Source organism: Hypanus sabinus, chromosome 8, assembly GCF_030144855.1.
Source record: "Hypanus sabinus isolate sHypSab1 chromosome 8, sHypSab1.hap1, whole genome shotgun sequence".
Lineage (NCBI taxonomy): Eukaryota > Metazoa > Chordata > Chondrichthyes > Myliobatiformes > Dasyatidae > Hypanus > Hypanus sabinus.
Window position 1 is genome coordinate 107,812,549 of NC_082713.1, and position 27,342 is coordinate 107,839,890.

Here is a 27,342-nt window from a genome sequence, read left to right on the forward strand (position 1 = left end):
CCAATCCACCTGGAAGAGTTCCTCTGTCATGTACTATAATTCCCTTTATTCTATTGCGATACTGATACATCTGACTTGTGCTTCTCCCTCTCAAATTGCAGTATGAATTCAATCATATTATGATCACTGCCTCCTAAGGGTTCCTTTACCCTGTAGTTCTCAAATAGCTAGGATAGGCAACCGAGGCTGACAAGGGAAGTTAGGACTGCACAAAAGGAACAAAAGCACAGACTATTATTATCCAAATGGGGAGAAAATTCAAGCATCAGAGGTGCAAAGGGACTTAGGAGTCCTTGTGTAAGACTCCCAGAAGATTAATTAACAGGTTGACTCTGTGGTAAAGAAGGCAGTTGCAATGTTGGCATTCATTTCAAGGGGAATAGAATACAAAAGCAAGAAGATGATGCCGAGGCTTTATAAGACTCCCAATTATGGCCTTTTTTCAGTCACAACTCAGTGATGCCACAACGTCATATCGACCAATCTCTAATTGTGCCAGGAGTTAATCTGCCTTATTCCGAATGCTATGCACATTTAGATACAGCACCTTTAGTCCTGCTTTCTTAATCCTTTTGAATTTTGACTTTGTGGTACAATTTAACTCTTTGCATTGTCTGCATGTGTATCCAAACTTTGGCTTGTCCTTTGTTATATTCAGATTACAGCAATCATCTACTTGTAAACTTGCTGGCTAATCCTTAGCTCTATCATACTGTGTCTCATCCCCCGCATATTAGTTTAAACCACTGCCAACAGCTAGAGCCAACCCACCCATAAGGATATTTGTTCCCTTCCGATTCAAGTGCAACCCGTCCCTCTTGTACAGGTCACTCCTGCCCCACAAGAGGTCCCAGAGATCGCAATACTCCTTGTATTATGTTTTCAGGACCTCCTCCCTTTTTCTACCTCATTGTCATTGGTACCAATATGTCCCACAACTTCTGATTGCTCACCCTCCCTTTTCAGGATACTGTGGATGCATTTAGAAACATCATGGACCCTGGCTCCTGGGAGGCAAACTACCATTTGTGTTTCCTTTTTGCATCCATAGAAAAGCCTATCTGTCCCCCTGACTATAAAGTCCCTTATTACTGCTGCCATCCTCTTCAGTTCCCTACCCTTCTGAGACACAGAGCCAGACTCAGTGCCAGAGACACAACAACTGTTGCTTCCCCCAGGTAGGTCCCCCCTCCTTCCCAACAGTACTCAAAATGGAGTACTTATGTTGAAGGGGATGGCCACAGGGGTGCTCTCCACTATCTGATGGTTTCTCTTCCCTCTCCTGACAGTCCCCCATTTATCTGTCTTCTGTAGCCTTGGACTACAGAGCTACAGAGCTACCTCCCTGTAGCTCCTGCCTATCACCTCTTCACTTTCCTTAACAAGCCGAAGGTCATCGAGCTGCAGCTCCAGTTCCTTAACACAGTCTCTGAGGAACTGCATCTTGATGCACCTAGTGCAGATGTGGCCATCAGGGAGGCTGGAAGTCTCCTGGAAATCCCGCATCTGACATTCAGACCAGAATGCCATCCCTGCAGACGTACCCCGTATTCTTTGAAGAGTTAAATAAGAAAAAAAAATAAACTTACCTACTTACCTCACCTCTGCCTGTTGAGCCAAATTCTTACCACTCTGACTCAGACCATTCTGATGATGAGTGCTCTGCTAGGCGGTACCTCTCTTTTTCTTAAGCAGGTTGTTGGGTAGATACTTCAGTACAATTGATGGAAACTCAGTTGGACCATGTGGAATGCAGCTGGATAATACCAGAGGAGCCTGGCAGGCAACTCCTGTGGGTGGCAGGGTAGCATAGCTTTACAGTGAGTGGTTCAATTCCAGCTGCTATCTAAAGACTGTATACATTCTCTCTGTGATAGTCTAGGTTTCCTCTGCGTGATCAGGTTTCCTCCCACATTCCAAACATGTGCAGGTTAGGATTAATAAACTGTGGGCATACTATGTTGTTGCTAGAAGCATTGTGTCACTTGCAGGCTGCCCCCACACACATATTCAAGACTCTGTTGATCGTTGATGCAAATGATTCATTTCACTGAATGTTTCAATGTACATGTGACAGATAAGGCTAATCTTTCATCCAACTTCATACCTATATATTTCTCCTTTCAAGTTTAGCTTCACACTGCCCACATTTTGTTGGAAATTCTTCTTTGTATTTTTTGGAGACGTTTCAATAGCGCAGTTTCTTGAATAAGCAGCAGGAGGCAGTGATTATCCTGAAACGGAAATGTACATGTGTTTAAATTTTCCTTTCATCTCTCTATGCAAAAACAAAACCCGACGAGCATTCATAAGCTCACCATGATGGCATTGAGTGAAATATTGAGAATTTCAACTGGCAGACTATGAGGGCCTGAATGCTCATATCCTGTCAGTTTAATTAGTGATCTTGATGCTGATGGGTGGTAGGCAACTATATTGTGATTACACCTTAGTATAGTTAAACAATTTTAGAATGGTTGTGGGTAACAAGTCTATTAAAAATTTTGTATGGCTGGGGGAATGAATGCACTGCAAACAGTGTTTCATGAATGTTCTGCTTTGAGGTTGGCTTGTAACAGCTGCTTAATCTATATATTTATGTGATAGAAGGTATTTCGTTTAATTTAGTACCGTGTTAATCAGGTTTATTTAAGCTCTGCTAAATGAGTAATTGATTTGTTATCTTCAATGGATAAGTCAGAGGTTTTGCACTTAAAAACTGCAGTATGCTTCTTTCGACAATGTGGAAATCGTATTTACAGTTTCAACAACATTCTTCCCATATTGGAAATATGTAATGCGATTTATCCTTTTCAAAATATGTTCTAACACAAAATGCTGGAGGAATTCAGATAGTCAGGCAGCATCTATGGAGAGAAATGAAGAGCCAATGTTTCAGGCTGATGGAGAGTCTCAGCCTGAAGCATCGGCTCTTTATTCCCCTCCTTAGATGTTGCCTGATCTTCTGAGTTCCTCCAGCATTTTGTGTGTGTTATTCCAGCATCTTCAGAATCTCTTGTGTTTATTAAGTAATTTCTACAATTTATTTTAGTTTGGAAATATTTATTCTGATTCTGGTTTAGCTCTTTGTAGCCAACTATGTTTTTGTTTCATTTGCCCATCATTGAAAAGTAGTAACTGGGTAGTTGTTTTACAAGAGATGTCCCACTGAAACTTCCCTGCACCTCCCTTGAAGAAAATTTCATCTGTGAAAAGAGAATAAAGAAGATTGCTAACTGTATAACCGATCTATTTGTTACCTTGTCAGCTGCAGCAATGATTAGCGATGAACCTCAGCCAGTGACACCAGGGAAAATGAGTCTGCGTCCAGGAAAGGAAGTATTTTATTCCCAGACTAAGGAGTCGGTCCACTCATCAATCAGCCCAGGAGCCAACAGCAATCACGGTAAGGATAGCAGTAAATTTGGGACCGTGGCCGTTAGTTTCACAGCCTTCTCTAGTACGCTTCCTTTCTACAGTTGCTTGCAAATGTAGGATATCTAGACAAGCCTACTTTTGATTAGCTCATAAATGACTTGCCATTACTAAGCTCATTTTGATTGCTTTGTAAACTGCTCGCCCACTAAATTTTTCATGGGCTAAGGGACAAGCGTTTCTTTATCTTCTCTGTGGGTGTATGTTCTTATTACTGCTTCCCACCTTATAGTGGAGTGTTTTGAACTGCTGTTGTATTTTCCTTCAAAATCTGTCATACTATAAAAATATAATTGGTTCTGTGAAAACTGGCCATTGTTTTTTACAATGACTACAGCTGAAAACTACTTGGTAATAGAGATCTGAAAAGCCTCAAGTGAGAAAAGCAGTTTGATAAACTATGCACTTGAAATTAGTTTTGCTTTTGAAGGAATTGAGTGCTGATAGTAGTAATGGTCGTCCTTGAAGACAGATACATGGCTGGTTACTTTGTCAACGCATCAAAAAATGAGCAATATGGCTCAGTTGGATTAAAGTGTTAACAATGGAATCAAAAAAGGCAAATGATGGCAGAAGTTGTGATGAACCTTGAGAAGCTGTTAATATCACTCAAAGGAGGAAATGGTGCTTTAACTTTAAAAGAAGTGTTCAAAACTGGGTTTTCATAGCATAAGAGAAACTGATTTCATTGCAAGGGGATCAGTAACTGGAGGAATGATTGAAGAAAATTGGCAGAAGAAACACAACAGATGTAAAATTTAGTTTCTGGACAAGCTACAGTCTGGAATGCATGTCTTGAAAAGATGATTGAAGCAATTTCAAGGATAACATTTGCAAGGGAATTGGAGCAGGAGGGATTGACTTAATGAGCTGGGGAGGGGAGGTCAAAAGCAAAGAAAGATGGACTAATTGTTGGAGAACTAACATAGACACAGTTGTCTGGAGACAAGCACTCCTCAATGATGTTCAGGCAGTTCATCTCCAGATGGGTCATTGAGTGTCATAGCATGGAAACAGGCTCTTTGGCCCATCTAGTCCATGTCAAACTGTAATTCTGTCTCGTCACTTTCAAGGACTCTTCATCTCATGTTCTTGATATTTATGGGTTATTTACTTATTATTATTATTATACTTTTATTTCTTATCAGCTCAAGCTGTTAAAACCTAGGTACAGGCATAGCTAGGCACACTCATTTCTCAATTGTTAGGAACTTTCAGACTTTTCTGGTGGCGTTTAGTAGTGTGGCTCTCTGGACATTTACATAAATATTGTTGTGTAAGCCCGTTTGTTTAATGCTACTGTGTATTTACTTTGGGATGATACCAGTTGCAGATATTACTATTGGGACAATGTATACCCTCTTCATGTTCCAAAGTCTTTCAAATTCAGTATATTTCAGTATTGATTTCTGTATGCTTCGTGTGTTTGGAATGGTTATAAGTTGTTCTTGCTTGTTTATCCTGTAATATTATATCTGGATGGTCATTACGGATTGTCCTATCTGTAATAATGAATCAGCTATAATATAATTTGTCAGACTCTGACTCTAAAAGTGGGTTGGACTTATATTTATAGTAAGGTATGATGTCTTTAATGAGTTTGTAATTTAAAACAAAGTTTTGGTGAATGATGTTTGTCACTGTGCCTGTGTAAGTAATCAGATTGAATTAAACTGCTGCAGGAGCCTGTAATGTGTTGCATTGTTTCTGGTTTCTCTTGCCATTTTCTTCACTTATTGTCTGGAATTATTATTATTATTATTTCTTTGTGTTTTTGCTCAGTGTATTGTCTTTTGCATATTGATTGTCTGTCCTGTTGGGGGTGGTTTTCATTGATTCGATTGTGTTTCTTGTATTTACTGTGAATGCCTGCAAGAAAATGAACCTTGGGATTGTATAGGGTGACATATACATTCTTAGATAAAACTTTTGTTTTTAACTTTGAACTTTTGAACATCAACCTGCACCAGGACCATAGCTCTCCATACCTGCCCCTTCCATCAATATGACACAAAGAGCTGAGTTCCGGAAGTCAGACAAATTTAATTGTCCTTGACATCAAGACAGCATTTGACGAAATATGGTAAAACCTAAACAGAAGGCCCCTGGAGGGATCAACGATGGATGGATGGATGGATGGATCAGTGATTGTTGGGCATCAGTCATCCCAGCCCCAGGAGATGGCTGCAGAGATTCCTCAGGGCGTGTCTCAGGCCCTAAAACCTTCACCTGCCCTCAGCTGCAAGATCAGAAGTGTGTATAATTAGCCAACTATTGCACAATGAGATATTACATTCTCAGCTCCTCAGAGATCAAAGCTATCTATACCTGTACACATCAGGACTTGGACTGACAGGGCCAAAAAGCAGAAAGTAATCTTTATGTTACACAAATGAAGTCCAACAAGAGAGAATCTAACCACCTACCCCTAACATTAGATGATGGCTAAGTTCCCTACCATCATAATTTGGGAGGATGGGTCACTAATGACCAGATACTCAAGTGCACCTCACACACAAGATTCAAGAGCGACTCAAAGGCTAATAAGTATTCTACTCGGAGTAATGCACATCCTGATGACCCCAAGTTTTCTCCTGCGTCTACATGGTACAGTAGGCATCAGGGTTGTAATGGAAAGCCCACCATTTGACTGGATGAATGTAGTTACAACAACACTGAGGAAGTTCAACAATACTCAGGACAAAGCTGTTTCCCTAAAGGGATCTCTGTGCACCACCTGTGCATAGTGATTGCAGTTTGTGCTATCTACAATGGCTACTCTAACAGCACCATTGACTGATGACCTATACGACTGTGAAGACTAGGGCAACAGGCATCAAGCAACACCACTAGCTACCAGTTCCCTCCACCATATTCAGATGCAGATTAATTAATTCATTACATGTAAATCTAAACATGCAGTGAAATGCATTGTTTGTGTTAACAACCAGCACACTACGTCATCACATTCCAGTGCCAAAAGAACACGTCCATCAGAAGGACACAAACAACAACAATACAACAAAACAAAACAACACCAGTAAAACAAGTCCTTTTATCCACCTCCCACCAACCCACTCACACACACACAGAGGCCTCCAACCCCAGGACAGGCAGCCTCTGGGCCTCCAACCTCCCATCCTTGGCCACTCGTTTATCATCTTTGTTGAGGTGGAAGGTTTGGAACTCTGTATTCAACAGTACTTTCAATGCATGGACTGTCTCGCTTCAGGAAGGTAGCTTGGTGTCACCTGCTCAAAGACAGTGCAAAGAGGGCAATACAGTCTGCCCTCGTAATACCAGAAAACTACAAGACAAAGGAACAGAATTAAGCCATTCGTCCAATTGAGTCTGCTTCATCATTCCATCATGCCTAATTTATTATCCTGCTCAACCCCATTCTTCTGCCTTCTCCCCATAACTTTTGACACCCTTACTCATCAAGAACCTATCGCCTCTGCTTATATTTACCCAATGACTTGGCCTCCATGGCCGTCTGTGGCAATGAATTCCACAGATTCACCAGCATATGGTCAAAGAAGTTCCTCCTTATTTCTGTTTAAAGAACACATCCTTCCATTCTATACATGGAAATATCCTCTCCGCACCCACTCTGTCTTACTGGTAAAAATCTTACAAGTAATGCCATGAATGTTCTCTGCTATACTAATGAGTGTAATCTGCTTAATAAGAGATGATGGTATCAGCAGAATTTCTTTTGATTAAGACCAGCTGAAGCCTTTCAATTAGTTACACATTGTAATTCTTGAGCTGTTCTACAGTGACTCACATTTGGTTAAGTTGCCCATTTGAACCAAAAAAGTATAATTCATGACTGTTGGCACTGATGTATCACATTAAATAATTCAGTGTGTGCACTTTTCATTAAGTTAGCTGCTGCCAAATTGTGAATTGCTTAAAAATGGGAGGCTTCAGTTGCGAACTGTAATACTTCTGTTTTTTGATATGCAGAAATGAACCTAATTTCAGCTTTGGTGTAGTCATCTCTTTTCATGACTTCATATTTGGCGAGGGATGAGTTTTATTTGTAACCATATGGCAGTGTAGAAGCAGAAACATTTGTTGCAAAGATTGGAGAGATGAAATAAGTATCTATGTCACAGTTGGCTCAAGGCTATATAATTTGTCAAAGACCAAGAACATTATAAGTTATTAGACTGGATTGAGCTTTGATGTGGGCACCAGTTTAATAGGGAACAGCTGCCTGTGCTCTACAATATTCAGCACGTCTTTGACTTGCACATTTCCGTAATGCAACAAGGGATCTTAGAACATGTTAGGAGTTGAGTACATCTAACCTCCTACATTTGCCAGGACATGGCTACTGGATATGTGGCAACCTGTTTCATTTGTCTGTAGTTACTGACCACCAGTCTTAAGTAAAGTTTAGCCTTATTTAGGACAGTTTTCCTCTTTATTTATTTATTTACTTAGATACAGCGCAGTAACAGGCCTTTGCAGCCCAACGAGCCATGCTGTTCAACTACACCCACGTGACCAATTAACTTGCTAACCAATACGTCTTTGGAAAGTAGGAGGAAACTGAAGCACCCAGAGGAAGCCCGTGTGGTCATTGGCATAATGTACAAGCTCCATACAGTGCTGGGATTTGAACCCAGGTTGCTGACAATGTAATAGCATTACGCTAACTGCTGTGCTATCTTCATATATCTTTTCAATCAATTTACAATTGGAGAAGTGATCTTATAGAAGTGTATAAAATCATGAGGGGCATAGATTGGGGGAATCCAGGTTCAATAACAACTTTTATAAGATAGTTGGACAGGTATATGGATTGGAAAGGTTTAGAAGGTTTGAATCCAAATACTGACAAATGTGACTTGGTTGGATCGGGCATCTTGGTTGGCATGGACTAGTTGGGCCAAAGGGCTTGTTTCCACGATGTATGAATCTATAACTACTGTTAGTTATACTTAATTATTAGGATTTTAAAAATTCAACTTAAATTCATCGGATTGTTTTTATACCTCTGAATCTTGGAATCATTTACAAGAAGGCCATGGCTGCTCTGCTTCATGGTCGTGCAATGGCAGTAAGTACTCCAGCTCAATTGGACATGCAGAGCTGTGAAATTTGGAGGCATGTAGGGAAGAAACACCACAGAAGCAGTGTTGACTGATGTGATCATTTAGGAAGAGCTTACTTTTGAATGTTTCAGCTCTATAAAAACCCTGCTTAGACCACTCCTGGAGTACTGTGTTCGGTTCTGGTTACCTCATTATAGGAAGGACGTGGAAGCTTTAGAGAGGGCGCAGAGGAGATTTACCCGGATGCTAGAGGCAGATACATTAGGGATATTTAAGGGATTCTTACACACATGGATGAAGGAAAAATGGGGGGCTATGGTGGAGGAAAACGGTAGATTGATCTTGGAGTAGGTTAAAAGCTCAGCACAACATTGTGGGCCAAAGAGCCTGTATTGTGCTGTTATGTTCTGTGTTCTAATTTCCATTTGTGGTTGTGTACGATTTGGTCAAGTCTAAACAAAGTCACTTTCATTATTATGCGGGGCAAGCTGGATGTATTTAACATTTCAGGTAGCATTTGTGAAGAAAAAAAGGAAATTAATGCCTCCAGTTAATATTTATCTTGACAAATAAACTATAATACCTAAGCAGCTGTGTACTTTTAAACGCAAGCATGAGGGAATCTGCAGATGCTGGAAATTCAAGCAACACACACAAAATGCTGGCCGAAACATTGACTGTTCTTCTTTCTATAGATGCTGCCTGGCCTGCTGCGTTCCACCAGCATTTTGTGTGTGTTGTGTGTACTTTCAAATAAAGTTTGGATTTTCTAACATTGATATATTAATTTGAGGAGTTTTAAAAGTTAATTCAAGTGGTCAAACTCTAGCTATTTTGAAAGTTCATAGCTTTAGATTAATTGAAGGAACTGACAGCGTTGTCAAAGATGTGGAGGCAGTTTAAGTATCAATAAATAGATATAAAATACAATGGCAGTAGTTAGCAAGAACTAGAATCAGGCTGTAAAAGGTTTTACATGTATGCAAAGGGAAAAGATAGATTGATGTCCCTTAAAGACAGATGCAGGATAAATAATGAGTCAGAAAATTGTCGAAGCATTGTGATTCTCATTCTCATTAAGCCACCTGTTCCTTATAACTTACAGCATGCTCTTTGCTGCTTCTGCCACAAAAACACCTGAAAAATATTTTGACATCTCTGCAACTTCCTCAGCCATTATTTTATATGTTGGGAATCACAAATTGAATGTGGAGAAGGGGGTTTTCTCATGCTATTCTTGCTGTCAAAAGCCTGTCAATTTCACATTTTGTGCCTTAGTGCATTGGTAATGTTCATTTCCCATTCACAGGTAAAGCTTTGTCCGAGTGAGGTTAAAATTGATTGATCAGTCGGCCGATCCTCACCCAGAATTACTGCATTTGCTCTGTCCGACTGTATAGCTCTCGCTCAGTGTCTGCATTTAAAGTTTCCTACTCTTGGACTTAGTGTATTTTGTATTTTATTTTCAGACTTTGAATTTTCTTTTGCCAAAGTAAAGCTTTGTAAGATCTAAATCATTGTAAGATGGAGCTCCCTGGGCTCTCTGCTTACTGTGTCTGAATATAGTGAGGCTCGCTTCAGACTCTGTACTAAATGTTTCTGAAAATGTGTTCCCTCCAGATCACCTCCAGTTTTAAATATAATCAGCTCATTATTTGTTATATTGTATATTTGAAGTCAGGCCCCAAAAATGTGTCAGGAGGCAAAGTAAAGATTAGTGTGGGAGAGAGAAAGATTTGGGACGAGATTGATGAATACCAGAAAGTATAGTGCAAAGTTGAAAGTAAGTTTATTATCAAAGTACTTATATGTCATTATATACTACCCTGAGATTCATTTTCTTGCAAGCATTCACAATAAATATTAAGAAAGTTAATAGGATCAATGAAAAACTGCACGCAAAGATGGACATACAGCCAATGTGCAAAAGACATCAAAATGAGTAAATACAAAAAAAGAAAATAACATAATTATAATAAGAAATAATATTGAGAACACCAGTTGTAGAGTCCTTGAAAGTGAATCCAGAGATAGCGAAACCAGTTCAGAGTTGAGGTGAGTGAAGTTATCCATGTTAGTTCAGAAGTCTGATGGTTGAGGGGTAATAACTTTTCCTGAACCAGTTATTATCCCTCAAATATCAGCTTGTTGAAACAGAGTGGATAACTTCACTCATCTCATCACTGAAGGAATGAGACTGAGAATGAAAGGGCTTGGGGGGGTGAATTGAGTAAAGGTGAAGAAATAAATAAGGGCAAAGACATGCAACAAAACAACAATATTCGCCATGAATAAAGAATTAAATAAAAATAAAGGTAGAGTTTAAAGGACAATATGGTATAAAATGTGTGGAAGTACATAAATACCAGTATGTACTTACAATGTAAACAGCATAATAAATGGTGGTTTAAAGTGTTTACTGTACAGTGAGCAAGGTAATAGAGGGGATGGGGGCTGACCAGAATGATTAATCAGATTAACTGCTGGGCGGAAGAAACTTTTAAGATGTCGTGAAGTTTTTGTTTTCATCTCCCGAGAACACTTTCCAGTGTTATAGGGTTGTAACCTAGCCTATAGAAGGGAGCTTTTGGAACAGGCAGTTTGCTGGGATTAGGAAATATTTGCTTGATGAATAAATAGTTAAATCATGTAGTTTGGCTAATCTTGATTATTGTAACTTTGAGGTTGAAATGACAAAGGCCTCAATAATATGTGAATAAATAATGAGGAAGTAATAAATAATGACTCTTAATGGTAACAATCCTTTCGCCAGGGTAATGAAGTCCAAAACTAGGGGGTATACATTTAGGCTGAGAAGAGAAAGGTTTATATGGGACCTGAGGGGAAACTTCTTCACACAGTGAGGTTTATAGAATGAGCTGTCAGAGGAAATGGTTGAAGTAACATTTAAGAAGCATTTTGATGGGAACATGGAGGTGAGGGGCTCAGAGGGATATGGGGTGAATACAGCTGGGTGGACACCATGGTTGGCGTGTGCTGTTTGGGCTGAAGGGTCTGTATCTGTGCTGTATGGCTTTGTAACTCTGTCAAAGAAGATGGCAATAAGAGCATTTTAACATGATTCTTTCTTTGCATTGCATAATATGGATGGTGATAACCTAAGGCCAATGTTGCTGCAAAGATCAAATAGTCTGATAGGTGGCAGCAGAGGTTGGGAGATGATTGTCTCATTGAAAGTGCAAATCTTTAATAAAGTGATAATTCTGTATGGAAAATAAGTAAAGAAAGTCATGTTTTACTTTTCTCTTTCCAGTGTCTCGTCCCTCCCAAACAGATGCTGCTATTATTGGAAGTTGATAGGGAGGTGGTGTTGGCTGTCAAGGAAGAACGTAAACTTATATTCTTGCTCTTTCTCACTATAGATTTTGCAATGGTTCCGGAAGACTGGAAAATTGCAAATCTCATTCCACTCTTCAGAAGGGAGAGAGGCAGAAGAAACGAAACTATAGGCCAGTTAGTCTGACCTCAGTGGTTAGGAAGATGTTAGAGTCAACTATTAAGAATGAGGTCTCAGGGTACTTGGAGGCACATGATTAAATAGGCCATAGTCAGCATGGTTTCCTCAAGGGAAAATCTTTCCTGACAAATATGTTAGAATTCTTTGTAGAAATAACATGCAAGATAGACAAAGAAGAATTGGTTGATGTTGTATACTTGGAAAGCCCTTGACAAGGTGCTATTTATCAAGCTACAAGCCTATGGTATTACAGGAAAAATTCTAACATGGATAAAGCAGTGGCTGACTGGCAGAAGGCAAAGAGTGGAAATAAAGGGAGCCTTTTTCTGGCTGGCTGCTGGTGACTATTGGTGTACCACAGGGGACTGTGTTGGGACCAATTCTTTTTACGTTATATGTCAATGATTTGGATGATGGAATTGATGGCTTTGTTGTAAAGCTTGCAGTTGATATGAAGATAGGTGGAGGGGCAGGTAGTTTTGAGGAAGTAGAGAAGCCACAGAAGGACTTCGAGCTTAGGAGAATGGGCAAAGAAATAGATGGAATACAGTGTGGGAAAATGTAAGGTCATGTACTTTGTTAGAAGAAATGAAAGGGTTGAAATGAAGAGAAAGTACAAAAAAACTGAAGCACAAAGGGACTTGGGAGTCCTTGTGCAGGATTCCCTAAGGTTAATTTGCAAGTTGAGTCTGTGATAAGGAAGGCAAATATGATATTAGCATTCATTTCAAGACCACTGGAATATAAAAGCAAGGATATAATGTTGAGACTTTATAAAGCACTGGTGAGGCCTCACTTGAAGTATTGTGAGCAGTTTTGGACCCTTTATCTTAGAATGTGCAGAAACTGGAGAGGGTTCAAAGGAGGCTCACGAAAATGATTCCAGGATTGAACGGCTTGTCTTATGAAGGGTGTTTGATAGCACTGGATAGCAAATTCTGTTCACTAGAATTCGGAAGAATAAGGGGTTGCCTCATTGAAACCTGTCAAATGGTGAAAGGCCTTGATAGAGTGGATGTGGAGAGATATGGGTGAGTCTAAGACCAGAGGACACATCCTCAGAATAGAGGGGCATCCTTGATGAGGAGGAATTTCTTTAGCCGGATTCTTTGCCACAGGTAGCTGTGGAGGTCAAGTTTTTATGTATATTTAAGGCTGAGGTTGATAGATTCTTGATTGGTCAGGGCATGAAGGGATTTGGGGAGTAGACAGGAGATTGGGGCTGAGAGGAAAATTGAATTAGCTATGATGACATGATGCAGCAGACTTGATGGGCCAAATGGCATAATTCTGCTCCTGTTTCTTATGGTATGATGGTCTTATCTGCAATTTTACCCCCCCCCCCCCCACTCCCAACTTTGTGGTTTAATTCTAATTTGTATCTTTCTCCTCTGTCTTTCTCTTTGAGCTTCCAGTTAATTTTTCTCTTGTCTTTTGTCTGGCCGCCTCCTCAAGATTAATGATGACTTGCTTCCGCATTGGCTCTGTGGGTTTTGAGGTTCTAATGAGGCCAATATATAGAACATAGACCATTACAGTACAGATTCTTTGGACCATGCTGTTATGCCAATCTTTTGACCTAGTCAAAGATCTATCTAACCATTCCCCACAAATAGCCTTCCATTTTTCTATCCTCTATGAGTCTATTGAAGTGTTTTTTAAATGTCCCTGATGTGTCTACCTCTACCACCAACCCAGCAGCACATTCCACAGACCCACCATTCTCTGTGTGAAGAAAACTTATCTCTGACATCCCCCTATACTTTCCTCCAATTATCTTAAAATTATGCCTTCTTATATTAGCCATTGCTGCCCTGGGAAAATGTATCTGGCTGTCTGCACTATCAATGCCTCTTTTCATCTTGTATCAAGTCATTTCTCATCCTCCTTTGCTCAAAGGAGGAACGCCCAAGATCCCTCATTCATGTGGGGACCTCAGCCTTGGCCACAAATGTTAGATTAGATTAGATTCAACTTTATTGTCATTGTGCCGAGTACAGATACAAAGCCAATGAAATGCAGTTAGCATCTAACCAGAAGTGCAAAAGAATAGTGTTATTTACAGAATAACTGTGAATAAAAAGTAAGTGCTACAGCACACAAATATAAAAGTACTGAGACAGTACAACATGGGTGCAATACTGCTTAGCGCTGTGATGTGAGGTTCAGCAGGGTCACAGCCTCAGGGAAGAAGCTCTTCCTGTGCCTGCTGGTGCGGGAGCGGAGCCTCCTGAAGCGCCTACCAAATGGGAAGAGAGTAAAAAGTCCATGGTTAGGGTGAGATGTGAATGTGACTGATGGAACGGGTGAGTCTTGATAAGTGTGAAGTGTTGCTCTCCTTCTCTCATCTGCACTGGGGCTTTTGTGTATATCCAATGAATTTCAGGTCTCAATATCATCCTACATGTTCCTCCTCCATGTGAAGTGGCAGTGGGCCAGTGACTTCCAGGAGTCAGAGGAAGTTTTGTAATTTTATGATATAGTTTTTCAATTCCTTGCTCAGTCACTGCACCACAAACAGCATACTCTAGTGGCAGAACATTAGACAACCATTGCTATAAAGACACCTCATCAGTGCAGTACAGACAACACATCCCATTACTGTGGTAGAAACAACATAACCCCTTGGACTTGGGCACATATAGAGCTGAGGTGCCTTAGACTTTTGCACAGTACTGTATACCCCAAGTTCAAGTTTATTGTTATCTGACTGTTCAAAAGAAAGAATGTTCCTCTGGACCACTGTTGGATTCTGATGTTTTTTGATCCAAGGTTCAAAAAGGCATGAAACTTGTTGCTTCACAATCTTTTTATTAAACTTTTATAGAAGGAAGAAAACCTAAAATGGATGGTAACAGGAGCAGAGGCTAGTAGCAGTGAGGAGAAAAGAAGCAAAAAGAAAGGAAAAAGAGATGGTGCTGCTGTGTGGTCAGCTCTTTTTATGTTCCATAGATAAGGAACATTCCGTTCAAATTCGCCAAACAAATACACCCTATTCAAATAACGCAGCACCAGAGCTTTCCAGAATCATACAAAAATGTAACCACTAGGAAAGTTACCAAAAGGTTACATGTATATAAGTAATTATATGAAACAGAAGCAGACAACTGATTGTTAAGCTGCAAAGAAAATAACAATTAGACAGTCTAATCCAACACCGCGGTGCACTCACACAGCATACCACTCACAGCACATAAAACAAATATTACTGTAAGTTCATAAAATATAATTGAAAATGCATGTAGTGCACAGCACAAGTATAGTAAACAGCTCACTATCCTAGTGACGAGACCACAGCGAAGGCAGGGTATTCATTAGTCTCACAGCGTGAGGGAAGAAGCTGTTACCCAGTCTGGCAGTCCCAGTCCTGATGCTGCCGAACCTTCTTCCTGACGGTAGTGGGTCAAGGAGATTGTGTGATGGGTGGTAGGGGATTCTGAACAATGCTTTAGACACTTCATATACAACACTCCTGGTAAATGTCATAAATAGGATGAAGGAGACCCCAATGATCCTCTCAGTGTCTTTACTATCCTCTGTAGGGTCTTGAGGTTTGATGCCTTGCAGCTTTTATATCATACAATGATGCAGCCAGACAGGCCACTCTCAACGGTGCTCCTGTAGAAAGTTGTTAGAATGGGGATGAGGAGGTTTGTACGCCTCAACGTCCTTACTCTCCTGCCTTACCTTCCTGGCTTTGAACACCAAACTGGACTACCTCTGTCTCCACTGCCCTCACAATACATTGTGGCATCTACTTTCTCCCTCCCCTGTCTCTGTCTCAATTATATTTCGCTTTAATGATGCTTCACTTCTTCAGAAGCTGCCTGATTCTGATTTCTGAATCCTCTACTAAAGGTGCCTTGTCATTGGCACTGAATTTTCTGAATGAGGTTATAAACAGCAGCCTTTTGTTAAACCGTGACTACAAATTGAGTTTTTATTTTTCAATCTTAAAGATGTTGGTTTTGCATAAACTGCTGCTATGGTAACAGCTTGGGATGAGTCAGGACTGAAATGACGCCAGCTGAATTTTGATCATATGGACTGTAATTCAAAAAGTGATTATCTGCAAGATGTTTATCCTTCATTTAAATCAGGTTGTATAACTTAAAGGGATCCCATTGCATCCACCCTTCCTCAGTATCCTTTAGTCTGAACCAGCTTGGAAAGATTCTGCGTCTGTTTAAAGATAGCCACAAACACTTTTACTAACATCGAGAACAAGGCTGTTGCCACGACACCACTCAACTAGCTGGTATATCTCGCTCCAGGTGCCTTCTGGTAACCATCATGAGATTCTGCCAACAACGGTTGGCAAATATGTAGATGGCAAATATATCAGCAAATATGTAGATGGCATTTGAGCTATGCCTAGCCACACAGTCGTGGGTGTAGAAAGAGTAGAGCAGCGGGCTAAGCACACACCCCTATGGTGCACCAGTACTAAAAGTCAGTGAGGTCGAGATGTTATTACCAGTCCGCACAGATTGTTGTCTTCTGGTTAGTAAGTCGAGGATCCAGTCACAGAGGGAGGTACAGAGGCCCAGGATCTGTAGCCTTTCAATCAAGACTGTAAGAATGCTGAGCTATAGTCAATAAACAGTATCCTAACATGAGTATTTGTATTGTCCAGATGACCCAAAGCCATTGAGATTGCCTCCACCATAGACTTATTGCGACAGTAGGCAAATTGCAGTGAGTCCAGGTCCTTACTGATGCAGAAGTTGCTTCCAGCTTTGACCAGCCTCTCAAAGCATTTCATCACCGTAGGTGTGATGTAGGGTTAATGCAGGAAATGGCACTAAAGTAAAAGATTGGTTGTAACCTTTTTGAATGACGAAGGAGACGAGGAGCTGAACTGCCCATTCCTATTTCTAGTGTTCTTGCATTTAAGATTGTCATAATGGGAATATTCTAGATGGATATACATAAATTTAAAATCAGCCTTAATTGACCATATAGCTTCTGTCCCACATCGAGAGGTCAGTTTGTTTTCTGATCACAAGGATGCATTTTCATTATTAACAAAAGCAGACTTTTTTTGCATATTCATTTGTCTTTATATATCTAGACGTTACCTAACCACAGCAACTTCAACCTTAGTGTTATAATGGTAAATGAGAGAAGGCTGCGTGCATTGTGTTTATTAATAGCAAGGTAGTCTGCATTTACCATTGATTACATGAGATGTTTTGCTCTCAGTTCACTGATGCATACAATATTTTACCTCATGCTAATAGATTTATTGATAAGTGAATATTCCCTTGTTCATCATATTCTATTCTTAAGATTTAGATATGCATTTTCTATCAGCTGTATTCAATGAGATTGAAAATGTTTAATTTGTTATGTAAATATACAGTTGAGCATTTTTTTAAATTACTGAACACTTCACATTTATAACACATGGAGAAAGCTTTGTCACTCTTTTTTTCTCTATTTTCTTCATCTGTTTGACCCTAATGGTGGATGACTCAAAAAGGCAGCATCCATTACTAAGGACACCCACCGTCCAGGACATGCCTTTTCTCATTACTACCATCCGGGAAGGGGTACAGGAGCTAGAAGACACAATCACAACATTTTAAGAATAGCTTCTTTCCCTCCACTATCAGATTTCTGAACAGATAATGAACCATGCACAGTACCTGGCTACATTTGCTTGTTTTGCACTATTTATTTAATTTTTTAAAAAATATATATTGCTTTTTGTAATTTATAGTATACTTTGTGTACACCGTACTGCTGTCACATAGCAGCAAGTTTCACGACATACATCAGAGATAATAAACCTGACAACAACACACAAAATGCTGGTACAACACAGCAGGCCAGGCAGCATCTATAGGAAGAAGCGCCGTCGATGTTTTGGGCCGAGACCCTTCGTCAGGACTAACCGAAAGGAAAGATAGTAAGAGATTTGAAAGTATTGCGGGGGTGGGGGGGGGAATGCGAAATGATATGAGAAGACTGGAGGGGGTGGAATGAAGGCTGGACCTGGAGGCTGGTGGGGTGGTAGGTAAGGACAAGGGGAACCCTATCCCGAGTGGGGTGGTGGGTGGATGGGGTGAGGACAGATGTGCGGGAAATAGGAGAGAATTAACGTATAATTCTCTGTAACTTCCGCCACCTCCAACGGGATCCCACTACCAAGCACATTTTTCCCTCCCCACCTTTTCTGTTTTTCGCAGGGATCGCTCCCTACGTGACTCCCTTGTCCACTCGTCACCCCCATCTCTTCCCACCGATCTCCCTCCTGGCACTTATCCTTGTAAGCGGAACAAGTGCTACACCTGCCCTTACACTTCCTCCCTCACCACCATTCAGGGCCCCAGACAGTCCTTCCAGGTGAGGCGACACTTCACCTGTGAGTCGGCTGGTGTGGTATACTGCGTCTGGTGCTCCCGCTGTGGCCTTCTATATATTGGTGAGACTCGACGCAGACTGGGAGACCATTTCACTGAACATCTACGCTTGGTCCGCCAGAAAAAGCAGGATCTCCCAGTGTCCACACGTTTTAATTCCACGTCCCATTCCCATTCTGATATGTCTATCCATGGCCTCCTCTACTGTCAAAATGAATCCAAACTCAGGTTGGAGGAACAACACCTTGTATACCAGCTGGGTAGCCTCCAACCTGATGGCATGAACATTGACTTCTTTAACTTCCGTTAATGCCCCTCCTCCCCTTCTTACCCCATCCCTGACATATTTAGTTGTTTGCCTGTTCTCCATCTCCCTCTGGTGCATCCCCCCCCTTTCTTTCTCCTGAGGTCTCCCATCCCATGATCCTTTCCCTTCTCCAGCTCTGTATCACTTCCGCCAATCACCTTTCCAGCTCTTAGCTTCATCCCACCCCCTCCGGTCTTTTCCTATCATTTCACATTTCCCCCTCCCCCCACTACTTTCAAATCTCTTATGATCTTTCCTTTCGGTTAGTCCTGATGAAGGGTCTTGGCCCAAAACGTCAACAGCACTTCTCCCTATAGATGCAGCCTAGCCTGTTGTGTTCTACCAGCATTTTGTGTGTTGTTGTTGTTGTTTGAATTTCCAGGATCTGCAGATTTCCTCATGTTTGATAATAAACCTGATTCTGATTCAACTTTCTGGAACACTAGAGCTCTCCATGTATTTATTAAGTTTACGTATCCATTTTTCTCTCCTTGCAGACATGTCCCCCTTTTTGATATTTTTTGGCTATTTGGCAATGACTGAATTTAGAACGTATAACCATAAGACTATAAGATATAGTAGCAGAATTAGGCCATTTGGCCCATCGAGTCTGCTCCATCATTTTATCATGGCTGATCCAATTTTCCTCTCAGCCCCAATAACCTGCCTTCTCCCTGTTTCCCTTCATGCCCTGACTAATCAAGAATCTATCAACTTCTGCCTTAAAGATACCCAATGACTTGGCCTCTGCAGTGCCTGTGGCAACAAATTCCATGGATTCTCCACTCTGACTAAAGAAATTCCTTTTCATCTCTAATCAAGAAATTTTGTGGCTGTCTCTGATCTTAGACTCTCCCCCCATGGAAGCATCCTCTCCACATCCACTCTACTGAGGCCTTTTACCATTCAGTAGGTTTCAGTAAGGTCACCCATCATTCTTCTGAATTCCAGTGAGTACAGGCCTAGAGCCATCAAACAATGAGAAGAGGCCATGTCATGAAGGGGTCCTTACTGATGACAAACCAAATCTCCTAAAACTCCTAATGAAATAGCCACTGTCATGCCTTCTTTATAGCTGCATCAGTATGTTGTGACCAGGTTAGTTCCTCAGAGATATTAATATGTGTGTGGAGAATAACAATTACACATTCATTTTTAAATCACAAAGATGTAATTTGCTACGTAAATAAAATTGTCATTTTTGCCACAAATTTGGATAAGTAATGGTGTCATGGTATGGCAATGGTTAGCGTAACACTATTTCAGCAGCAATGACCAGTTGTCTATAAGGAGCTTGTATGTTCTCCCCGTAACCACATGAGTTTCTTTGGGTGCTCCAGTTTTCTTCCACAGTTCAAACACGTACAGATTAGTGTTGGTAACTTGTAGGGATGCTACATTGGTACCGGAAATGTGGTGAAACTTGTGAGCTATCCCCAGCACATCATCAAACTGTGCTGGGCATTGACACAAATAACACTGTGTATTTTCTGTATGTTTCAGTGTACATGTGACAAATAAACTTGCCTATTGGGGCATAGGCCACTGACAGTAGCTCACCAGAGTTCTCTATCCTGGGCCACTCTTTCAAGTTACCTCAGATGTAGCCCATCTTTGAAGATCCTTCCTCCCGCATGGTTGAGGTCTTTAGAGCTTCTGTTTGCATTTCTGTTGCTCCAGGTTTTACGGGATGGGGTTGCTCACTCCATGCCAGGCTTGGGACCACCCATGATGGGAGTTGTGACTAATAAAGCTAATATTTTAATCTTTAAAAGTGGTCAACTTTCACCGTGACGAAAGATGTTAAATCAAAATAGATGAATAAATCTGCGCCTGAAATAGCTTTTCCTCATTGCAATTTGTATGATACCATGGCAGGAGTGAAGTACCAAGAAGTTGTAGTTAGGTTTGTGTTAGGAACGAGTTAAATTTGATTCCTCTTTGATATCCCTAAAATACTTAACATGAAATGGAAGTTTGTAAGACAAACCTCCGTCAAGCTGGATGTGAGACTGTTTTGAGAAAGTCCACAGCCATGTTTTGGGAACTTAGTTTGAGTACCAGTCTACAGCCTTGAGTGTAGATAATGGTGGTCTAAAAAAGTATTAGAGTAAAGAGTCCTGAAGGATATTAAAAGGCGAAATTTATTTGTGTAATGGGGAATCTGCTCGGCTGGATCATAACTAGTGCTAAGAGACAAGGAAATTGAGAGAAGAGGAGAAACTGGAAAAACTGACAGACACTTGTGGTTCCCTCTAGCAGTACATTGTGTAGCATTGGTTAGTGTTTGTCTCTTTTACAGTTTCATTAACCATTTTTCTTCCTTTATTCTTCATCTTAATCTAATAAAGTGATGTCTTATAACCTTGAATACATGTATGGTGCCTTCTTTGTTTGTGGCTACCTGTTGCTGCTGAATCAGAAAAGAACAAGGAAATATTTTTAATTATTTTCATTACAGTTTGTTAATGTTTTTGTTCTGGATTGTGGAAGATTATCGATAAATAATTTTATAATACCAGCATAAAGGGATCATAACCTTGTGTATAAAAAAAACTTCCGAAGATTTGTTGTAACATGAATTAGAGCGCACTGAATGGATAGCCTCCAATGCTGGAATATACTATATCCTGTCTCATGTAGGAAATCCAAGGAGTTAACTGTGTCCTAGATATCTGGTGTTGTCTGGAAGAGCTTGATCTTGACTTTTTGGAGTTCGAACAATAGCTAATATTTGGTGTTAGATCAGAGGATCTGTCCAGGTATAGCAGCAACTCAACTTTTTTAGAAGTTTGAATTGGTTTGGCATGTCACCAAAGACATTGACAAACTTCTATAGAAGTACAATGGAGAGTATCCTAACTGGTTACAGTATGGCCTGGTATGGAAACATCAATGCCCAGGAACGGAAAGGTCTATAGAAAGTAGTGGACATAGCCCAGTTCATCACAGACAAAACCCTTCTCACCAATGAACACATTTTGATGAAGCGCTGCCACAAGAAAGCAGCATCCATCAGCAAGCCCCCCACACACCCATAATCCAGGCCATGCTCCCTTCTCACTTCTGCCATTGGGCAGGAGATACCAAAATCTTAGTTCTCACACCTCAGGTTCAAGAAGAGTTATTAGCCTTCAACCATCAGACTTCTGAACCGGCATGGATAACTTCAATCACCACTACACTGAACTGATTCTATGGCCCACAGACTCATTTTCAAGGACTCTTTACAATTTATGTTCTCAGAATTAAAGTTTAAAGTAAAATTTATTATCAGACTACATACATGGCACCACATACAACCCTGAGATTCTGTTTTGCAGGCATACGTAGCTAATTTATAGAACAGTAACTGTAAACAGGATCTGTAAGCTATAAGCATCAGGAACTGTTAACTGTAAGCAAACTGTGCAAATGCAGGTATAAAGTAACAATAAATAAAAAGATAAAAATGAGTGTAGTTATCCCCCTTTTGTTCAAGAGCTTGATGATTGAGGGGTACTAACTGTTCTTGAACCTGGTGGTGCGAGTCCTGAGGCTCCCATACTTTCTACCTGATGGCAGCAGTGAGAAAAGAGCATGGCCTGGGAGATGAGGACCTTTGATTGATGCTGCTTTTCTAATGTAACGTTTCATATAGATGTGCTCAGTAGTTAGGAGGGTTTTACCTGTGATGTACGGGGCCAAATCCATTACCTTTTGTAGGATTTTCCACTCGCGGCATTGTTGTTCCCATGCCAGGCCATAATGCAGCCAGTCAGCACTCTTTCCACCACACATCTATAGAAGTTTGCTGAGGTTTTTGATGACGTGCCGAATCTCTGCAGACTCCTGAGAAGTAGAGGCGCTGTCATGCTTTCTTTGCAATTGTATTTATATTGCTATTTTTAATTTACACAGTGTGTCTTTTGCATATTGGTTGTTTGTCAGTCTTTGTTTTTGTATAGTCTTTCATAGATTCTGTTGTAGTTCTTAATTTTCTTATGATTGGCTGCAAATAAATGAATACCAGGGTAGTATATAGTGGCATATATGTACCTCAAAAATAAATAAATTTAACATTGTTTTTGAAAGGCTGAATGTTGCATGGAATCATAGAAAAATAGGAGCTGAATTGGGCCATTTGGCCCTTCAAACTTTCCCCTCCATTCAGTGCACTCAAATTCAATGAAGCTGGCACAGAATTAAGCTCAACAGAGAAGCCCACATTTAGCATAGATTACCGATTGAGAAGATACTATTGTGGAAGACCTTCTAGGGGTGCTTGGAGGAAATATGATTTGAATGCACTGAACGGATCTTAGTAAAGTGATGTTTTTCCCCTTTCAGATGCTGGAAGGACATATTTTGTCTTTGTTGGAGTAATTTTAATTGTATCACATGAACAAGCCTCCAGGAAACATGACAACATCTGCTTTATTTTTACCAGACTGTTGAGAGGATTTGGCATGAAGCAAATTCCCAGTGTCTGATTTTCTATTTCATTGGAAATGAAAGACACTGAAGGATTCAGCCCTTATGTTTGATTGTCAACTTGTAATTTAGGTTCCTAGCCTTGCATTTTCTAATTTTAACTTCCCAATTATAATAATTGAAAACTAAATTGGTAAATTGCTTTATTGTCATCACACGTACAAAGGTACAGTGAGAAGCTTTGTTTTGCATGCCACCCATACAGATAATTTCATCACATCCATGCATTGAGGTACTACAAGGAAAAATAATAACACAGTGCAGAATAAAGGGTTACAGTTACAGAGAAAGAGAAATAAGCTGAGAGGCCATTAAATAGGTCTAGAGCCCATCTTATCATACAGGAGGTTCATTCAGTAATCGTACAACAGCTGGATAGAAGCTGTCTTTCAGCCTGGTGGTAGTGCTTTCAGGTTTTTGTGCCTTCTGCATAAAGGGAGAATGCTTAGGGTGGGAGGGGGCTATGGCATCTCCAGGACAGGCTATTGGTGATGTTTATTCCAAGGAACTTGAAGCTCTCAACCCTCTTGACCTCAGCACCAGTGACATAAACAGGATGTGTGCTGCCCCCTTCCTGAAGTCAATGAAGAAAAGGCTACTGTCATGACACCATGTCACTAAGTTGCCAATCTCCTTCCATACTCCAAATTATCAATATTTAAGATGCGGCCCACTGCAATGGAGTCAGTCACCTGCAAGTTTATAGATGGAGTTAGAGTAGAATCTTGCCATACAGTTGTGATTGTAGAGAGAGTAGAGTGGGGGGAGGGGGGCTAAAACATTAGTTAGTGGATGCTAGAAATTTGAAATATATATAAAATGCTGGAAACATTTAACTGTATAGTTAGAATCTGTGGAAAGAAAAGCAGGGTATGCTGGGAATTCTGGAGGAGGGTCTTCGATTCATTCTGATTCTCTCTACACAGATGCTGATTTATAATTGATGTATTTCCAGCATTTCCCTTCTTTTCTGCCCAGTTATAATCTCAGTAGTTGTGGAGGCTGACTTGTTGGACAACTTTGCATTTATATTGCCAACAAAAATGATGTTATGGTTGAAGTGAGATCCTTGCAGGTTTCAGTTGTAACTTCAAACTCTGCTACCAGCTTTGCGGGTCCCTTTATGACCCATTCTGCTGTATCTCATCATCTACGTTTCCCAGCTCATGGTCTTTACATCTTGAACTTTGATCTGGCGAGGATTATTTCACTGTCAGCACCAGCACATGTGTACAGTACTTCCCATTCCTGTACCAATGTGTCTGTTCATGACCTCCTCTACTGCCATAATGAGGTCAATCTCTGGATGGAAGAGCAACACCTTATATTCCTTCTGGGTAGCCTCTAACCTGATGATACGAACATCAGTTTCTCTATCTTATAGTAATCTCTCTCCCCCCCCCCCCCCACTTCTCTTTTTCCATTCCCTATTCTCGTTAACCTCTCACCACTTGTCTTCTCACCTCCCCATCATCTCCCTCTGGTTTCTCTCCACCTTCCCTTTCTCTTGTCTCCTGACATTTCCTATCAGATTACTTCTTCTTTAGCTCCTCATTGCTTCTACCTATCCGCTTCCAGCTTCTCACTTCATCCCCCCCCCCCCCCACCCTCCAACTTTCCTGTCACTTGGATTCACCTATCACCTGCCAGCTTGTATTCCTTCCCCTCCCCACCTTCTTATTCTGGCTTCTGCTCCCTTCTTTCCAGTCCCAATGAAGGGTCCTGGCCCAAAACATCTGATGTTTATTCCCCTCCATAGTTGTTGCCTGACCTGCTGAGTTCTTCCAGCATTTTGTGTGTTCCTAAAAATTTCCAGCATTTACAGAATCTTATTATTTACTCATTTCAACACTGAACTGATTCCAGAACCTATGGACTCACTTTTAAAGACTCTTCAACTCACGTTCTTAGCATCATCCATTTATTTATGTCCCTTTTCTCCTCCCCGCCTTTGTGTTTGCGCAATTTATTTTCTTTTGCACATTGGTTGTTCATCAGTCTTTGTGTGTAGTTCTTTTGTTGATTCTGTTGTATTTCTTTGTTCTACCATGAATGCCTGCAAGAAAATGAATCTCAGGGTAGTATATGGTGACATGAATGTACTTCGGTAATAAATTTACTTTGAACTTTGATTATCTGAGCAACTGAGCGGAGTTTTGGTGATTCAGAAATCTTACAGTAGAGGGGAAGAAACTGCTTCTAAAACATTGAGAGAAGGATCAGAAGTGGAGAGAGTGAGCAGTTACAAGTTCCTGGATGTCAAGATCTCTGAGGACCTAATCTGATGCAGTTATGAAGAAGGCAAGACAGCAGCTATATTTTATTAGGAGTTTGAAGAGATTTCATATGTCAACAATCAAACTCAAAAACTTCTATAGATGTATCATGGAGAGTGTTCTGACAGGCTGCATCACTGTCTGGTATTGGCGGGGTGGGTGGGGGGGGGATGTTGCTACTGCACAGGACCAAAAGAAGCTGTAGAGGGTTGTAAATTTAATCGGTTCCATCTTGGGTACTAGCCTAAGTACCCAGGACATCTTCAAGGAGTGGTATTTCAGAAAGACAGCGCCCATTATTAATGACCTCTAGCACACAGGGCATACCCTTTTCTGACTGCTACCATCAGGTGGGAGGTATAGAAGCCTGAAGGCACACACTCAGTGATTCAGGAACAGCTTCTTCCCCTCTGCCATCTGATTCCTAAATGGACATTGAACCCATGAACACTATCTCACTTTTTAAAGATATATATTGTTTCTGTTTTTTACACGATTTTTAATTATTCAATATACTATACTGTAATCAGTTTATTTATTTATTTCTTCTATATTATGTATTGCATTGAACTGCTGTTACTAAGCTAACAAATTTCACGACACTTACAGGTGATAATAAACCTGATTCTGATTCTGTACCTCCTATACTGAGTGAGCAGCATGGTAACGTAGTAATTAGCAAACCTTTCACCTTTTCACAGTTGCAGCTGAAAGGCTGGGCTTCAATTCCACTGTAGTCTGTAAAGAGTTTATATGTTCCCCCTGTGATCCAAAGATGGGCTAGTGAGTTGTGAGCATGGTATGGCGGCACTTACAAGTACCCTGAGCACATCCTCAATGAACAATGCATTTTACTGCATGTTTTGATGTACACTTGACAAATAAAGCTAATCTTTAATCTTCTCTGATGGTAATAATGTGAAGAGGGCATGTCCAGATGGTGAGGGTAAAATACTTAAAGTTACTTGGTAACTACATTGAAAACATGTTTACTGCAACTAACTGCCTGGAATGCAGACTTAAATTAATATTGCTGAAAGAAGTTGTGCATTTGCTTTTATTTCCTCTGTAAATCACAAATGCTTGCTTTCAACTGTCTTATATTACATATCACCTGTAGTTTATAAGTGCATTATTTATACAAGAACTATAACATTATTATAAACAATGCAATAGAATGGACTCATTCTAAGTTATAGATTTAGCTGCTAATGTTCTATCTCTTAGAAATGGCTATATATTTCTCTCATTCACCCACTTAATGGCAAAAATATACACACTGACATTTGCAGAGTCCTTTTGATAAAGGCAGATTACTCATGTTCAGTTGTTGCTCTGCATTATATATAAGTGACTTTAGTTTGGTTTTGAAGGACGGAAGTAGACATATGAGGTATTAACTGCTGAACATTTAATTTGAAATGCTGGAGATCAAGGAAAAAGCCTTTGGAAAAATGTGAAGAATAGATAACATCAAAAGAAAGTGGAGCAGGAGTAGGCCATGCAGTCTCTCAAGCCTATTGCATCATTCACTAAGATTATAGCTGATCTGATTTTGGTCTCAATTCTACTTTTCAATCTGTTCCCCACAATCTTTGACTTTCCTGATGAACTGACACTTATCAATTATAACTTGAATATATTTAATGGCTCTTTTTCAAAGCACTTTGGAATGATTCCAAATTATGATTTTTCTGAGTAAAGAAATTCCTTTCATCTTCAGGGGCTGGCCCTTTCTTTTGGAGCCATGCCTTGTTATTCTAATTCCCATATAGGAAAGCATCAGTGGCTATATTTCATTTGGAGTTTGAGGAGGTTTGGTATGTCACCAAAAGACTCTTAACAAATTTCCACAGATGTACTGTAGAGAGCATTCGAACTGGTTGCATCACTGTCTGGTATGGAGGGGCCACTGCATGAGATCAGAAAAAACTGC

At 40.4% G+C, this 27,342-nt stretch overlaps 1 protein-coding gene and 1 long non-coding RNA gene across 5 annotated transcripts in view; one reads left to right on the plus strand and one right to left on the minus strand.

Moving 5' to 3' along the window:
* osbpl8 (oxysterol binding protein-like 8) overlaps positions 1-27,342 on the plus strand; it is a 227,818-nt gene that overhangs the window by 102,381 nt on the left and 98,095 nt on the right. For all 3 annotated transcript variants that reach the window (XM_059977553.1, XM_059977554.1, XM_059977556.1), the window contains one exon: positions 3,269-3,406. In XM_059977553.1, the coding sequence (XP_059833536.1) occupies positions 3,269-3,406 (138 nt within the window). The remainder of the gene's footprint in view (positions 1-3,268; positions 3,407-27,342) is intronic.
* LOC132397791 (uncharacterized) lies at positions 17,253-26,248 on the minus strand. Of its 2 annotated transcripts, none has more exons than XR_009513449.1 (3): positions 26,098-26,248; positions 25,034-25,186; positions 17,253-17,546 (listed from the first exon to the last, which is right to left on the minus strand). It is a non-coding gene; the product is annotated as an uncharacterized LOC132397791 (long non-coding RNA). The 2 variants fall into 2 exon arrangements; XR_009513448.1 differs by having other exon boundaries at positions 25,012-25,186.